We start from the raw sequence: 17150 nt of genomic DNA, 5'->3' as shown, positions 1-17150 counted from the left end.
ACTTCAGTGACCTCTCAGGGTCGTCTCCAGTGGGCAACAGCGAGACATTCGTCTTGTCAGCTAACATCAATGAAACTTTTGCTGATCAATCATTGCTTCACCACACTTCCAACTCCAGCAGAGGACATCTAAGAGCGAGAAACTCAAGAAACCCCCAAGAATCACAGAGGTTTCACCTCCCTGACCTGAGCCTCCAGTAGGTTGCATTGATCGTTATTTGGAAAAAGGAGTTCCGATGGCTAAAACAACGCAGCCAGCTCCATGGGAGCCGGAGTCAAAGTTCAAGGCAAAGATCATTTGATTGAACTTCACATAAGTAATATACATGATGCAACAGTTCTCCTGGGCCGCTGCAGTTCTTAAGGCATCACACTTTTTTTGTAATTTTGCTCATCATTCACAATCCGATCAAAAAAGATCCGCTGTGGTGACTGCGTAATCAGGAAAAAGCCGAAAGAAACAAACAAATTCACAATCCTTATGTGAAACATGAACGCATCTTTCCTTCCCTATTCTGTGCATTATAACAAGAAAACAAGTTAATAACCAATAACGAATAACCAGTTACCTAAAAATGTCATCCAATACTTCTCGACAAGAGAGGAGAAATATGATCTCAGGGAAGAACTAAATTTGAAACACATATGCTAGGACTACGTTAAAAAGCCATAGCATTTCAGTATATGGAATCAAACTATGGAATGGATTGAGTAAGACCCTCAAACAATGCACAACGATGAGCCAATTCAAGAAACAATACAAGCAGTTGATGTTTGCTAAATACAAGGATGAAGAGTCTTGAACCAGTCATGATGTGCTATACATATCACTATATTGACACTTACTATGGTACCCATTATGTCATTGGATGGTCATATCACCTTGTACTTCGGTACGTGACAAAAAAATGTAAAAAATTAAATACAAAAATAAAAAATATATTAGGAAAGCAGGAAGTGAACAAATGTAACAGTTACTGATTGTAAAAGTACCAGATGGAGGGGTAGGATTTAATAAGCTTTGCTTCTTCCTACTCCTTTTGGACATGTGGAACTGTGAACTGATTATGTGATGCATTCAATTGTCATCTGATGCATGTTCAAATTAAATAAAACCATTACCATTAATTTCAGCTAGCTTACAATGCTGTCATTGGGACAGCTATTTCGACTATGAAGCCCTCAACAAAAAAATCCTCCAACAATGTTGCATAGTTTGATATCCATGCTGTGATCATGCATTAACACGTACACTGATGATAAAATGTAATAGTTGCAGTTTCTTACCGTATTTGGATGATTTAAAACACTACCCAAACTTCTTTCCTTCTTTCCTATGCATGCCATATTGTACCCTAAACTAAGACTGCACGCAAACTGAGGCAAAATTAACGTTAACCAGAAAACATGCAAACCGGGGCGTATGCTAACCAAGGTTCCACTGTATATCGGTATTGTATTGGAAGTGAAAAAGTTGCATCGGCACATCCCTTTATTTGAGACATTCATTTTTCCTCTGTGTCTCCACGTCACTATCATGTGTGTGTGTGAGTGACAGGAAGAAAAGCTCTTGTAGAAAAGATACTGTATAACAGAGCCTGTTCTTTTCCAGACATATTTTTTGAAGGAAAAACGTGCCATATATTGGAGTGAATAGAGTTAATTAAGCATGCATGGAGAAATGGTGACCTAAACATCCACCGTCTAAAGTTGCACCTATCTTGTGGAGCTTACCTATAGTCCACATCCTCTCAGCACTTTGGTAAGTGGAAGCAGCTGTCAGTTTGCCAACCAGAAATGAACACTTGTGAAACCCACCAGGCTTTTTAGATCATTCCCCCTCCCCTCTAGAGGAAACAGGTATCTATACCCCCTCTCATTTCCCACACAACCCTCTTCTGATCCTGCATGAATACTGCAATTTTCCGGCCCCTTGCTCCTGAGATAATAATCTGGTGTGGAGGTTTTAGTGGTCTCTCTCTCTTAGCCACTCGTGGTCAACTGTGACATGAGTGTGGTGGTCCTTCCCGAGAGAGCGGTGGCGTTATCACAGGAAGTCGCACAATACAGCAATGCTGGAATGTAAGTAAAGCCCTCAGCTGCAGATGAGCGTGCAGGAGGGGTGGGGGTTCCGTGTAATCACATCTTTTTTGTTCAACTTATTTGTTTTTCATTCTTTTCCACATTGCTTTGGAAATGCACATTTTTGCGGGCTTTTCTCAGGCGTGTTTAGGGTTTCACTTAATAGGAGACAAAACAGCAGTAAGCACTCCTAATGATGTTTGATATGTTGTTATCCACCCAGAACATTGCATTGAAGCTCCAGTGGGAGTGGATACAATGGAAAGTGGAACCTCCAAGAAGATGGACAAAGTAGCCTAGAACTTGCCACTTGTACACGGAATGGGAAGATAACTTCTCTCCACTGCATCATGTTGGACATGCTATGGTTCTGATAATCTAATGCCGGAGTGTCAGTAGAAGCTAACAAGCTAATGGGTCTGCTGTGGAAGAACTCTGCAATGAATCAGCACTTCCACTTCCACGAATAAGGTGGGTTGAGAAGCAGAGTAGCTGTAGTCATATGCAATAAAGTACATCATGCATTACTCCACATTATCTTGAACCAGTGTTGATGTGCTATACATATCACTATATTGACAGTTACTATGGTACCCATTATGTCATTGTATGGTCATATCACCTCGTACTTTGGTACGTGACAGAAAGAAAAAAAACTTTGAAAAATATTAGGAAAGCAGGAAGTGAACAAATGTAACAGTTACTGATTGTAAAAGTACTAGATGAAGGGGTAGGATTTAATAAGCTTTGCTTCTTCCTACTCCTTTTGGACATGTGGAACTGTGAACTGATTATGTGATGCATTCAATTGTAATCTGATGCATGTTCAAATGAAATAAAACCATTACCATTACATTATCCAGAGCTATCGTTCATGCAAAGTTGACAGCAAGAATATTGTGCCAATCTGGCTGAGATGAATGAGCATACCATACCGTAGCTTTAAAGGATAATTTCATATGCATACGTTTTTAATGATTAAATTTTAATTATTATTATTGACCTCTGCTGTGTATCGAAATATAAGAATTTAGTAGAATTATATAGAAAAAATAATCTGTAGAAAACTTTGGGTTGCTTCATTTGTAGTTCACACACATATTGTGAAGCCGAAGACTTCCAACCACACATATTCACTTTTTCACCCTGTTCTCGCTTCCAGAAGACTATTTATTATGCGTAATTGAAAACCCTGATCCCACTGATGTTGTTTAAGTGCCTTGTGGGTGCGACTCACTTCCCAACGCCCTGTAATTGTGGCCATTGCTGTGCATTGCTGTGGCTCTTGTGTAATCAGAGGGGGTTAGAACAGAAAGACCCCTTTAATACAGTAATTATAGACAAAACTGTCTTTTTTGGACTGTTTTATATTTAATGATGTTAACAATTACACCAGAAAGTCACCTTATGTACATTTTAAAGTAAGGAGATATTGTGAGTCAGTAGTGGTTACATTTTTAGTCGAGCAAGATTTAGCACTTAGCTATACTGTTGTCCCTCGCTAATTTGCAATTAAAATTTTGCATTTTCACTCGACAAAGTTTTTAAAAAAATATATAAATTAATAAATCATGCAGTTTACTGTTTGAATGTGGCATATTATTAGTCCAAACATATGCTTATTTAAGTTAATGTTACTTTTTTTTGGCGACCAGTCCAGGGTGTACCCCGCCTCTTGCCCAAAGACAGCTGGGATAGGCTCCAGCACCCCCCGCGACCATCGTAAGGATAAGCGGTAGAAAATGAATGAATGAAGTTGACTATAGGGGTGTTATTTCATGTCTACAGGGCTCTGATAGTGTAGATATCCATTCTCCAAGTATGAAAATATTAAATTTATAAATAAGTAATATTCCTGAACGGTATAGAAAATTGATGGATGGATGGAATGCTAAACAAAAACCCAGCAAAAGTGGACAAATACAACAAAAAAGGCGGAATGTAACTAGAAAAAGCTGCAACGTTGATACTACAAACTAATAAAAACACAAAATTAAATTATGAATTACGTGAATAATTAATAATATATTAAACATATCACACATATCAAAGGACAGAAGGACAGCTCTGATGTAAATAGACAAAGGCATAGATAAAACAAAAACAGTGAGGTGCCATTGTTTAGCTAACTAAACTATGAAAAGCAGGCAAAAATTGCTAGTGAGAATATGCAGTTCATGTGACACACGCCAATTCTGCAACTTTATAGAGTGAAATATGACATATTAAAGGCAATATTATATCATCAAGGTATATCATTATTAGACATTATCGTGGTCTCAAATTTAGACAATAGTTTATAGTTTTGTGACTGTGTTAAATAAAAAAAGGTTTGTTTGTCCAGTCATATTTTTTTAATTGTACTTTTCTTAAAATTAATGTTAAAATCTTGTTGTGTCTCGTGCTCGTGGACCCAATCATGTGCATCATTTCATCTTATGACTTATTTTATGACACCCCTAGTCATACATGTTGAGAAATAGTCCACTCATGAACATAATCAGCCTTAGATACTATTTCTAATAACATCCATTGCATGTAATACATATGTACAATGGGATTTCTGCATGTTTTCACGTGGAGGGCTATTCCTATCCTAACAAGCAGCTGTCATTACCTCATGTAATCTTGAATTCCGCTACAGCTGGACGCCTTTAATCCCACACACAGGCTGCTCACTTCACATCCGTAATGCTTTACCACACGCATGAACTAGTGTCATGTTGTGACTGTAATCGTATGGAGCCAGGTGATTTATGTACATCCAAGAACATGTGAAAAACATGCAGATCACTTGTTACGGCTCATTTTTACAATCAGTGCAAATGAAATAGAAGGAGGCCAGCTGCATGTAAGCTGTGCGTGTCTCCAGAATAACATTTTATGATGGAAATGCCTGTGGAGCTCGGGGGGATTGCCCTCTGACCCCTTTGCGTGTGCTGTATCTGCAGTCTACCTGTTGGAACCTGATGCTTTTCCCTCTGACCCGGGAGCTTTGAACGCCTGGGACAACACATGGAGGCCACAAGAAATCCAAAAATGACTTGTTGTGATTTCCAACCTGTCTCCATCCCGGGTTCGTATGTGTGAGAATTATTGCAATGGTATGCGGCGGGGCACTTTTCGCGCCAGGGAATGCAGCTCAAGGCCATTTAGCTACAAAGTGCAAGGTGTCAGGATGCATGACGGACTGTCGTGCTGAAATTGCACAGGAGGAATAAACACTTAATGCAGGGGTCTCAAACACGTGGCCCGCAGGACACTAGTTTGAGGCCCCCGCCTTGATATGAAAGTTTAATGTTAGTGCGGCCCACGCAAGTTTGATATGGATGCTGTATGGTATCATGTACCCAGAAAAAATGATTACGTTTGATTAATGTTCATGTTAAAGGTTAAATAACTGTTAATAGTTATCCTCCCTATCCGTGTGGAAGTGGTAAGTTTTTGGCTATTTAAGTTTAAAGGAAATAACTTGAAGGCTACCGTTTAGCATGTGTCTCAAGACCCGGAAGTTGCGCAATATGTTGTAAATAAAAAAAAGTATAAATGTGACTATAGTCATGTTTTGTCATGTCTACAGGGCTCTAATAATGCTTTGTTAATTTTAATCTGAAAAAAATAATTTGTCTACCCACCAACTATATGTGGTTTCTTAACTTTTTATTATTTGCCATTTTATTATTATTACATTTATTTATTATTGATTTATTTTCTTTATTCCTGATTTGTTTATTTATTTTTCATCTTATTTTGTGCAGAAAAATAAAAATTAAGATATTTGAGAACAGTGGAATGTTTTATCAGAGCTTTTATTGTAGAAAATCGGAACCAAAGCAGTGAAAAAGTTTGTATATTTTTCTGTTTTTAATAAATGTTTTTTTTTTGAAAACCTGATGTGGCCCAGCCTTGCCCAGACCCTAGCTCCAGTGGCCCCCAGGTAAATTGAGTTTGAGACCCCCGACTTAATGTGTCCACGTGTTCTTTATACACCATCTACAGATAGTTGTTCCAAGATGGACCAGCCAGCAGTGTAGTACGCCTTTGAAAGTCCTATTATAAACTCAGCCTATCATTTGAGGATTTAATCGCTGCTTACATCAGCTGATTAATGCAACATCATTGACTTTAAAGAAGCACTCGCTCAGCTACCAGCTGGATCATATTTACCACCCGCAAAACCCTTACCCTTTAATTATGTTCTAGTTGAATACATTGGACTGATGCTCTTGCTCGCATGGTTGTTTTCTGTGAAGAACATGAGTCAGACAATCTGTATTAGACAGCACCACAAATATGAGACAAAAAGGTTTCAGTTTTTCAGCGTTTTTGTCAAATGGTTGATAAAGCCAATCCTTTTACACTGTCTCCTCAAGGTAGTGTTTTTAGATAAAGGTACAGTAATCTCTAGTTTATTGTAGATAATTGGTTCCAGACCCAACCATGATAAGCACATTTCCACAAAGTAAGATTGAGGTGAAGAAGCGTGTGCAGGCAGGATGGAACGGGTGGAGAAAAGTGTCGGGCGTAATGTCTGATAGAAGACTTTTAGCTAAAATGAAAGGAAGGTGATGAGAACAGCCATGTTGTTTGGTCTAGAGACAGTGAGGAAAAGACAGGAAGCAGAACTGGAGGCAGCAGAGATGAGGATGCCGAGGTTCTCAATGGGAGTGACCATGATGGATAGGATCAGGAAGGAGTACATCAGAGGGACATTACATGTTAGAGGCCTTGGAGATAAAGTCAGAGAGGCCAGACTGAGATGGTTGGGACATGTCCAGAGGAGAGATAGTGAATATATTGGTAGAAGGATGCTGCCAGGTAGGAGGCGTAGAGGAAGACCAAAGAGGAGGTTTATGGATGTAGTGAAGGAGGACATGAGGGTAGTTGGTGTGAGAGAGAAAGATGCAGAAGACAGATGCCAACGCTGCTAATGAAGCTGCCACAATGCTGGCCATACTGGACAACCAGCATTTTGTTGAAGATAGCGGTTTTCCTCAGCTGGTAAACCACTTAGAGCCACGATTTTTACTTCCGAGCTGCTGCTATATTTGGGATGGGAACATGACGGCCACACTCATTAATATGCTAATGATGGAATACACTAAAGATGGAAATAAGGACATAAGCTTCAATGCTCATTTATGGACGTGTGATGTTTGCTCTGTTAGCTTGCTCAACAGTGGCTGCATAAGGACTTCAAACTATACAGTTTTGTTTGTTTGTGTAGGTTCGGGGTCAGCAACCCGCGGCCCCAGAGCCGCATGTGGCTCTTTAGCCTCTTTTTTTGTGGCTCCCTTTGCAGTGCTCGAATATTTTCTTAACACCCTAGTGGGGGACATGCATGTCTTTGTTTTTAAAAAATCCAACTTTGTGTGGCCCATGAATGCATCCTGGCTGAGTGACAGGATGCTATTCAGTTCTCTCTCACACAGGAAAAAAGTAATACTTTCCCAGAACTATTTGACATTTCTAAAAAATAAATTAGAAAAAAAATTTCCATGTGATCCCAAACTTTTGAGTGGTAGTGTATAGCAGTATAGATCAATATACTATTAATATCGATATCAGTGCATAATAATGCGCCACATTTCACTGTGAGTAACGCTAATGGTGTTGTAAAGTTTGAACTCGACAATAAGAGCATTTGGAACACTTACTATCAAGAATCAATGTCTTAAGGACTGACATGGAGATTTATGTCAAACTGTCTAAAACAATGCCTCAACACGTGAAAGAGAGGACAGATTGACTCTCATTACATTTCTTTCAGATTAGAATCTGCTTTTCACAAATCACAAAACATCACTTCGACGCCGGTCGTCCCCCCGAGGCGTTCTCCGCGAGAAGATAACAAGGGAGATAATGTCGTAGTCGAAGGGGGAGAACACACAGATTGCGAGTATGGCTGGAGGAGCTATGTCACAAAGATGATACATCTGAACGGCAATAATGGAGAGTGAAGTCACGTAAGCAGATCAGCCCTCTGCTGACCATTTCTCTAATGATATTTTGCAAACCCCTGTCATGTCGGATTTACACATCTTTGATGACCTGGCCTATAGTGTAACCAGCAGTGGCCTTTCATCATGGATGCCGTAGGAAGCCTAATGAGACGCACAATTAGGTAAGATTAGGGGGCTCTGCAGGACATGCAGGTAGGGCAGGCGAGGACGAATGCTGCCCTCAGAGACTTTGTTCTGTTTCACATTAGAGCCTCATTTCATGCAACAAAATGTCTCATAGAATCAAAGGGGTTGAAAACAACATGTTGGCGGAAAAACATGGGGAAAATCTCAACATTTTTCTGCAGAGGTATACAACAATTTGGATTAAAAAAGTAGTCATTCAGCATAAATCAGGGTAAAGGGTTTCTATTTTTTCTGGTGCACTATATTGCAACTTTTCAGAAATGAATGAATGAATTATTTAATTAATGATTGCTGTTTCTTTGTAGACTGTGGTCTATCATTAGTCAATACATATTGAAATACAAGTGATTTGTAGTATTCTGAGACATTCATCCTTATTATATTACCCTACCTTGCACTCGAATGGAGCAAGCCATGGATTTGGAGTGAAAAAAGGTTATTCTCCCATTCTGTGTGGAAGTGGTAAGTTTGTGGCTACTTATTTTGTCCTTCTTTCCCACTCCGTTTGAAATCCTTGAAATCGGTATCCAAAATATACCCCATTGACTATTCTGTTTGATTATAGTGCTGCATGTAGACCAGAGATTGGAATAGTCCTTTCCATGTATACCATTGTTTTCGGAAAAGTCATTCGGAAAGATTCCATTCCAAGAGGAAAAACTTCTCTTGAAAACTAATGATGGACTCTGACATGAATCTACTCCAAGTGTCTTCAAGAGAAGGTTGTAGAGCCATGACAGCTCATTCATGGAGTAGGTTCCTGCCTTAAATCAAAGGCAGGTTCCTGCCTTAATCCAAAGGTAGGAAGTACTGTAGTACCTCCACAGTAATATGCATAATAATCATTCATTTTGCTCCTCTACCCAGAATTCACCACTAAGAGCCCTGTAAAGGTTCTAAAACTTTGAAGATGCCCATCTGCAGAACCTGCTAATTCACGATTAGCAGGTTAGCATTTGGCGTGGAACATCAGAACATCTAACTCCTGGATAATCATTACCATATTTGGCATTTTTGTTTGAAACGAGAAGCAATTAAGAGATAGTAAGAGTGGATCATCTGATGTTTTTAACAGGCTCCAGCTGAGAACGTCTGCTCTTCTACTTAGTTTTACTTGAGTAATGACATTTGGGGTTTCTAATAACAAACATGCAAACAGAGGGTAGAAAGTAGACATGGTCAGGTTGAGATTTAATGTTCTCACTCATTGCTGTTCATGTTCCTAAGCGATGGGTTGTAAATCAGCAGCATAAATGGCCTGTTCAGTGTCACTGACCTGTGGTCTGTTTTCACCATTAGGAGGTGTAATGTGGTTCCGTGCATACTGTTAGCAGGCAGTGGTGCATGACTGGCAGGGCAGCTGAGGCCAAGCAGACCCTGCAAGATGTACTGTCGGAGCTGCATCGGGTCCGAGACAGTGCTTTCTCACACTTTTCCACAGAACACTTCTGACCCTTTAAGTTCCTTCACGCTACCATTTTTCTACACTCAACATTCACACTAAAACTTTGTGTGACACTTTTGATTAGCATTTTAGCATTTCAACATTGCAAGTGAGCTAAACATTTCTCACTGATATAATAACACTGCGCTTTTTTTTATATATATATCCAATTGCTGTTGGGAAAAATGCACTTTAAAAAAAAGATAAATACCCATCATCCACATCCTCATATGAGACATGAACACACGTTTTCCTCTTTTTTTTTATCGGTATTATCAAGATATCATTAATGTTTGACCCTGATCCTCTTTATTGGCAGAAAAATGTCTGGAGCGCCGTCAAATTATGCACCTTTTTTTGTAATGGCAAAATTAAGATGCAGAACTTTTTATTGCACATTGGACTGTCTGCTGCTAGACATGATCATTTTGAAACCGTACAATCGGTACATCTGACCAAATATTTTTGCGATAATCAGTCATCATTAACGTAGGAATTTTTCTGCCACATCAGAGTGACCTTTGACCTGTCCATAAGGACCCCGTGGACAAAATGCAATCCCAAAGTTCCAAAGATATCTTGTCGACGAGATCGACGACGGATGTGAGGTTACGCTGACCTGCCAAAATCTAATCAGCTCATCCTTGAGTTTGAAGAGATTCTTCTGCCTACCTCCAGGCGACCTCTAAAGATCGAGACAGACGGACATGAAAGAACTACACCTCAGGCCATGGCGGCACGCAAAAACACATGCCTGAGAGTACGTAGAATTCATACATGAGGAGGAGAACCATGTGAGCTGTTGCATTGTGCCTCAGTGGAGAGCAGGGCTGGTTACAACAGGTTGAGGAATAAGTAATTGCAGACTCGAACTGCTATTACAGCTTGAACAGAGGCTCCGCTCGGGGAAACATCTGAAATCAGACTCCCTGACTACAGCTATATGTGCATACACACATTACGTCCCTGTAGAGCTTACCACAATATGTTAAGACCCTTCATGGCATTGTGGCATGTGTTGTATTTGCTACAAGGTGTACCTCAGGGTCAGTGACTGTCAGCGACCCAGAGAAGTTGTTGTGTAGATAATAACTGACCCACAAGTTACTAGCTATGCACAATTGACGTTTTAATGTTGTTCTAACAGTAATGTGTTCCTGAAGCCTGTTTATGAGCACTGAAAGTGAACTAATTTATCATCTCCCTTACTTATTTGCTCCAATTTTGAGATAATTTAAGTCTTAGAATTAAAGAGGCTTAAATGGTCAAACAAAACAAGCAATTTTTGAGGATCACAAAAAAAAAAGAGCAGCAAAGTTTCTGACAAACAATGTTTAAGTTTGGCTGCAATTTATTATGTTAGACAAGTGTAGATGTAAAAAGTGGATAAAACAGCACTTTTTAAAAGAGGGACTCTGTGGGAGATACGGATGGATATGAACGATATTATAGGCCAAGTCGGCCCGTTTAAGAAAAATTGCATTGTGGGAAGTTAAGAATTTTATTTTTTTTTAAGCTGGGTGTTTCTCTATTGTTTCTCTTCTGTCTGCACTGCCGATTGGCATTGGATCATTGTCAGTCAACCTCGTTTGTGCAGTCTCCTGTTGTGGTAATGGCTACCAAACTAGCTAACCATATGAGCTGCTTGCTAACCGCCAACACTGTAAACCACAGAAGACGGTAACCATGTGAGGAAAATACTACTAAAAAAAGCAATATGTTTTAACAAGGATACAAAAACACTACAGCCAAACGGTCAAAGGAGAGCTCATTAAAATTCCAAGAGCATTTTAACTTTGAGAGTGTTTAAACAACAAAGAAATGTAAGATAATGCTAACATCTGACTGAAAAAAATTGTACAGAGTGTATGATGACAGTCGTAAACGTTTTACAGTCTCACAATATATATAATAATTGTAAAAATTCAGGCGCTGCGGTTTCCGCCCACATTCCAAAAACATGCTAGGTTAATTGGCGACTCCAAATTGTCCATAGGTATGAATGTGAGTGTGAATGGTTGTTTGTCTATATGTGCCCTGTGATTGGCTGGCGACCAGTCCAGGGTGTACCCCGCCTCTCGCCCAAAGACAGCATGCCCGCAACCTTAGTGACGATAAGCGGTGTTCTCACTATTAACTGAAAACCAACTGGTTGTGGGCACCAAGTTGGTGACCCCTGAATTCTAAAGGGAGTCAATTTTATATTGGTGCACAATCAAACAGCAAAATGGTATCTCTTGTGTTCCGATGAAAATATGACATTGATTTTAGCATATATTCATCATTCAAAGGACAGCGAACCATTGCATTGTGGGGTATGTCGAAATTGTGTATGACAACACATTCCCATGCTCCCCTGACCTAACAGTGAAACCAAGAATCCTTTTAGAGATTCATAAAAATTGAAGACAGAGAGGAAAAGGCATAAGTCATTGTCATTTCTGGCTGCTTCAAAGATAAAAACGGAATGTTGTCTCAACTGAAATACCCCCATTTCCAATAAAAATGCCAGCAGCTCATATCAGACATTTGCAATACAAAGACTGTCCGTAAATCACAAGCAATAAAAGTGAGCAGTCAAAGGTAATTCCACCATATTTTGATTAAAGCTCGAGCCATAACACGACTATCGCAAAGAAGCTGTATGTTTTGGCATTGGAATGACCCCCGAAGAACCGTGGAAGTAAGGATTCCGACTGTAACAAAGTGACTGGAACATTTCACAGGTTAGGAAACCTGCTGATGCCAGCGCAGTATCAGGTTATGTCTGGATGACAGTAATCCTCCACTATCAACGGCGGTATCATCGCCTCATATTCATGTCATTAAACATTCCGAACAATAAATCTGTTTTATGTTTTAGAGAATGTCTACTTTCCCTGGGGAACATGCAGGTAGCTTTACACATAACGGAGAGTAGATAAGTAAATGGAGAAAGGGTTTCCAGTTGCAGTGAGTGTCGGTCTTTAAGTTCATTGTATGAAGACATCTGCCATGGCTGCCAGAGGTCTAAAAGCTGTGGATACTGAGAACCCAAAAAGGCCATGTGTCTAGTGATGGTGTTTAATGGACTACATGGACTACAATGTACCAGGTTATCATTTTCTAATAAAGAAAAAAGGCTACAGAATGAATGGTTCATAGTAAAGTCATTGTAGAGTCATTCCACATTATTTTCACAAATCTGCTGTACAGATGAACTACAGCAGGGGTCTCAAACTCAATTTACCTGGGGGCCACTGGAGCTAGGGTCTGGGCAAGGCTGGGCCGCATCAGGTTTTCCAATTAAAAAAAGCATTTATTAAAAACACAAAAATATACAGTATACTTTTTCAGTGCTTTGGTTCCGATTTTCTACAATAAAAGCTCTGATAAAAAATTCCACTGTTCTCAAATATCTTAATTTGTATTTTTCTGCACAAAATAAGATGAAAAATAAATAAACAAATCAAGAATAAAGAAAATCAGTAATAAATAAATATAATAATAATAATAATAAAACGGCAAATAATAAAAACTTAAGAAACCACATACAGTTGGTGGGTAGACAAATTATTTTTTTTAGATTAAAATTAACAAAGCATTATTAGAGCCCTGTAGACATGACAAAACACGACTATAGTCACATTTATACTTTTTTTATTTACAACATATTGCGCAACTGCAGGGTCTTGAGACACATGCTAACTCGCAAACTAGAGAGCTAGCGACCTAAACGGTAGCCTTCAAGTTATTTCCTTTAAACTTAAATAGCCAAAAACTTACCACTTCCACACAGATAGGGAGGATAACTATTAACAGTTATTTAACCTTTAACATGAACATTAATCAAACGTAATAATTTTTTCTGGGTACATGATACCATACAGCATCCATATCAAACTTGCGCGGGCCGCACTAACATTAAACTTTTATATCAAGGCGGGGGCCTCAAACTAGTGTCCTGCGGGCCACATTTGGCCCACGGGCTGCGTGTTTGAGACGCCTGAACTAAAGCATTTCAGTGCGGAAAGTGCAAAGAATAGACAGTTAATCTTTTAAAACAAGCAAGATTTGTTGCCTTTGTAATACTTTTCAAAGCATCCATTGTGACTTTACCACAGTACTTAAAAGCATCGACCAAAAAAAGCAGTAATTATTGTCTTATATTGTACATCACTTGGACAGACTGACAGCTTCAGACAACAATTAGGGGAGTAGCAGACTAATTGCCTCCCCTTTGAAAGACACAGATGCACATGGCATAAACAGACGTAAATCACCATACATATAAAAGAGAGAACCACATCAAAAGCGCCAAAGTGGGGGGTAAACCCACACGTTGCATTGAACAGGAATTCAATTGCTGTCAGGATTTGTCGCAAATGACTGAATGATGAGTGAAGGTTTGTGGCCACGTCGTCCGCTGTGGCCTCATTTCTTTTAGTGTCAGTAAAGCATTGCATGACAAGCGGCAACACGCAATGTTAAAGTGTGGAGGCTGCAGTGGTAAAGTCAGCTTGCTTTGGGTTGCACGCTCCAAACCGCACTTGGGAATGTGTCGGAATGCCTGACCAAAATAAAGCGCTGTCACAGTCACAGGGCAATATAATCACCCACTGTGTTGAAATGACATCTAAAAGGGGGAGGACCAGTGCATGGATTCTCCATAAGTGAAGCCCCCCCCTATCGGTGACCATTGATTAACAATTGTGACTGATATCTATAGGAAATAGGCACTTTTCTACTGCATAGTACCAACTTGGCTTGGTTTAGTGCAGAGGCCCACACTAACAAACAATGAAGGAGATGGAGGGCCTCAGTTGTAAGGAGGCACATTTAATCCAGGAGGAGACTGAAGGCAGTGCTGCAGCAAAGTAGGTTTTGGGCAGTATACTAGTTTTAGAGTACAATTTAGGGACGGACTCCAGGTTCAGGCTATGGCAACAGTGATTTGTCAAGTAAACTATGGTAATGGTATTATTTCATTTGAACATGCATCAGATTACAATTGAATGCATCACATAATCAGTTCACAGTTCCACATGTCCAAAAGGAGTAGGAAGAAGCAAAGCTTATTAAATCCTACCCCTCCATCTGGTACTTTTACAATCAGTAACTGTTACATTTGTTCACTTCCTGCTTTCCTAATAGAGTTTAAGTTTTTTGCTTTTTTAAAAAAATTATTTTATTTTGTCACGTACCGAAGTAATAGTAATGGTTTTATTTAATTTGAACATGCATCAGATTACAATTGAGTGATCACATAATCAGTTCCACATGTCCAAAAGGAGTCAGAAGTACAATCAGTAACCGTTACATTTGTTCACTTCCTGCTTTCCTAATATAGTTTAAGTTTTTTGCTTTTTTTAATTTATTTTATTTTGTCATGTACCAAAGTAATGGTAATGGTTTTATTTAATTTGAACATGCATCAGATTACAATTGAGTGATCACATAATCAGTTCCACATGTCCCAAAGGAGTCAGGAGTACAATCAGTAACTGTTACATTTGTTCACTTCCTGCTTTCCTAATATAGTTTAAGGTTTTTTTTTTTTTTTTGTCCCGTACCGAAGTACAAGGTGATATGACCATCCAATGACATAATGGGTACCATAGTAAGTGTCAATATAGTGATATGTACAGCACATCATGACTGGTTCAAGACCGTGAGTAAGGTTTGAGTCATTGTACATAAATAAGCAAACTAATGTGGGCATACGAGTTGGTTTTTCTACGGCCTTATCATGAACAGTCTAAGTACAAAATAGTTTTCCAACAACTAAAAAAGTAATGTTTTGATCTGAAATCTACAAATTCACAGAATTGTAAATGCTGAATCATGAATACAGATATCAACTGTGTCTTCTTCAGTAATACAAGAAATTGTCACATGTAATTGACCAACTGTGAAACTTCTTACAGTGTAGGATGGACTGAGGACCATCCCTTCATACCACTACACATTGTTGACCGGAAAGAGAAATAAGCTCAGACTGTGGGAAATATACACTGCTGCCATACTGTAAATATCCCACACTGTCATATGCTGTGTCAAGAAGAGAATGCCGGATGAGACATGCGTTCTGGTACATCCTATGTGCGGTTGATTAAATCTGTCAGTCAAGCATGGAGTAATCAGAAGCAAGACAGTCGGACAGAGAAAGCGCACAGAGCTCTGATCATATAAACAGGCTGTCAGTGCCAGATTGTTGGGGTTTGATCATGAGCCTCGTTAATAAGCATGGAGGGAGCACATGTTTGCTGTATGAAGCTACATGTGCAGCACCACAGAGCTTTTGAGAATGTTAAGAAGGTAAAGCGACTTCCTTATGGATTGATCCTCGCTGGAGTACGATGTCAACACTCGGGGCAGGAATTTCCTGTCGTGTGGTGCTACTATCAGGAAAAACAACAGAGACCTCCGTTGTTGGACTTTAGCGCAGCACAAATTCTACAATGAGGACTGTAGATAAAATATTTGTGCTGCTGGTCCAGAATGCTGAGGTGTGGAGATTCACACTCAAGATGCAACCATTCAAAAAAACAGTTTAGGCCACACAACAAAGCAGGCAAAACATGGATCCTAATCAAATAGCAATATTTTATTACTACTTGTCATTATTTATGCCCTTTCATTTCAATTTCACACATTTACACTGCTTGCAAGAGTCTGAATGTTTCCACCTTTTGTCCAAGCAACTATATGGAATGGAAGGACAATGTTGTGAAGCCAATATTCTGCCTTCTGAGCTGAATCAACACGAATATTGTCGGCCGATAGCATATGGTGAACTTCAACCTTTGACTCTTAATAAGCTGGATGGACACATGCCGAATTTGAAGATATTTGAAATACACCACAGAAGAAAAGCAGGCATCATCGCCTCCAAGCAAATCCATGAAATTGTACTCACCATACTGGCAGCTGGGCCCATTGAAGCCCGCAGGACAGTCACATAGCTGGGTGGACCCCTCCTGACATTGACCCCCATTGAAGCACACGCCGTAGCTGCACACAGCTGCACATGGCACATATAGAAGACAAGAAGAAACACAGGTGAGTAATTCATCAAATCCGTATCTTCAGTTCGCAAAAAAGTCATCATAGAGGAATCTTAACATTGGCTTAAACACTGGAAAAACATCTCCATTCACAACCCAATCAAAATGCATGACTGGAATACTTCCAAGTGAAAGAGTTCTGTTTCCCACACACAGATTAGATATCTGAATGAACTGACTAAACACTTAGGACACTTTATGTATATGTTTGTGTTAACTGCTGAACTGCTGCACACAAAAGGAGAATTTGTCAAAACATGCACCACTCTATATTGCCTGTGCAAATATTATTAAAATCCAAATTTTGACCCATATATTGTATGTTGGATTGACTTGAAATTTGTTGCACAGTTCCACATGCTCAACAAAACACCCAGTACACCTTTTAAAGGGCACCTGTTATGCTTTTTCCACTTTTCTGACCTATAAA

The 17150-nt window shown here is 39.4% G+C and overlaps 1 protein-coding gene across 3 annotated transcripts in view; it reads right to left on the bottom strand.

Annotated features, from left to right (window-relative positions):
* Nucleotides 1-17150, bottom strand: part of megf6b (multiple EGF-like-domains 6b) — a 59479-nt gene that overhangs the window by 30785 nt on the left and 11544 nt on the right. For all 3 annotated transcript variants that reach the window (XM_058054283.1, XM_058054282.1, XM_058054284.1), the window contains one exon: nucleotides 16573-16677. In XM_058054283.1, the coding sequence (XP_057910266.1) occupies nucleotides 16573-16677 (105 nt within the window). The remainder of the gene's footprint in view (nucleotides 1-16572; nucleotides 16678-17150) is intronic.

The sequence above is a fragment of the Doryrhamphus excisus genome, chromosome 18 (assembly GCF_030265055.1).
Source record: "Doryrhamphus excisus isolate RoL2022-K1 chromosome 18, RoL_Dexc_1.0, whole genome shotgun sequence".
Lineage (NCBI taxonomy): Eukaryota > Metazoa > Chordata > Actinopteri > Syngnathiformes > Syngnathidae > Doryrhamphus > Doryrhamphus excisus.
This window is presented reverse-complemented; position numbering and strand designations above follow the sequence as displayed.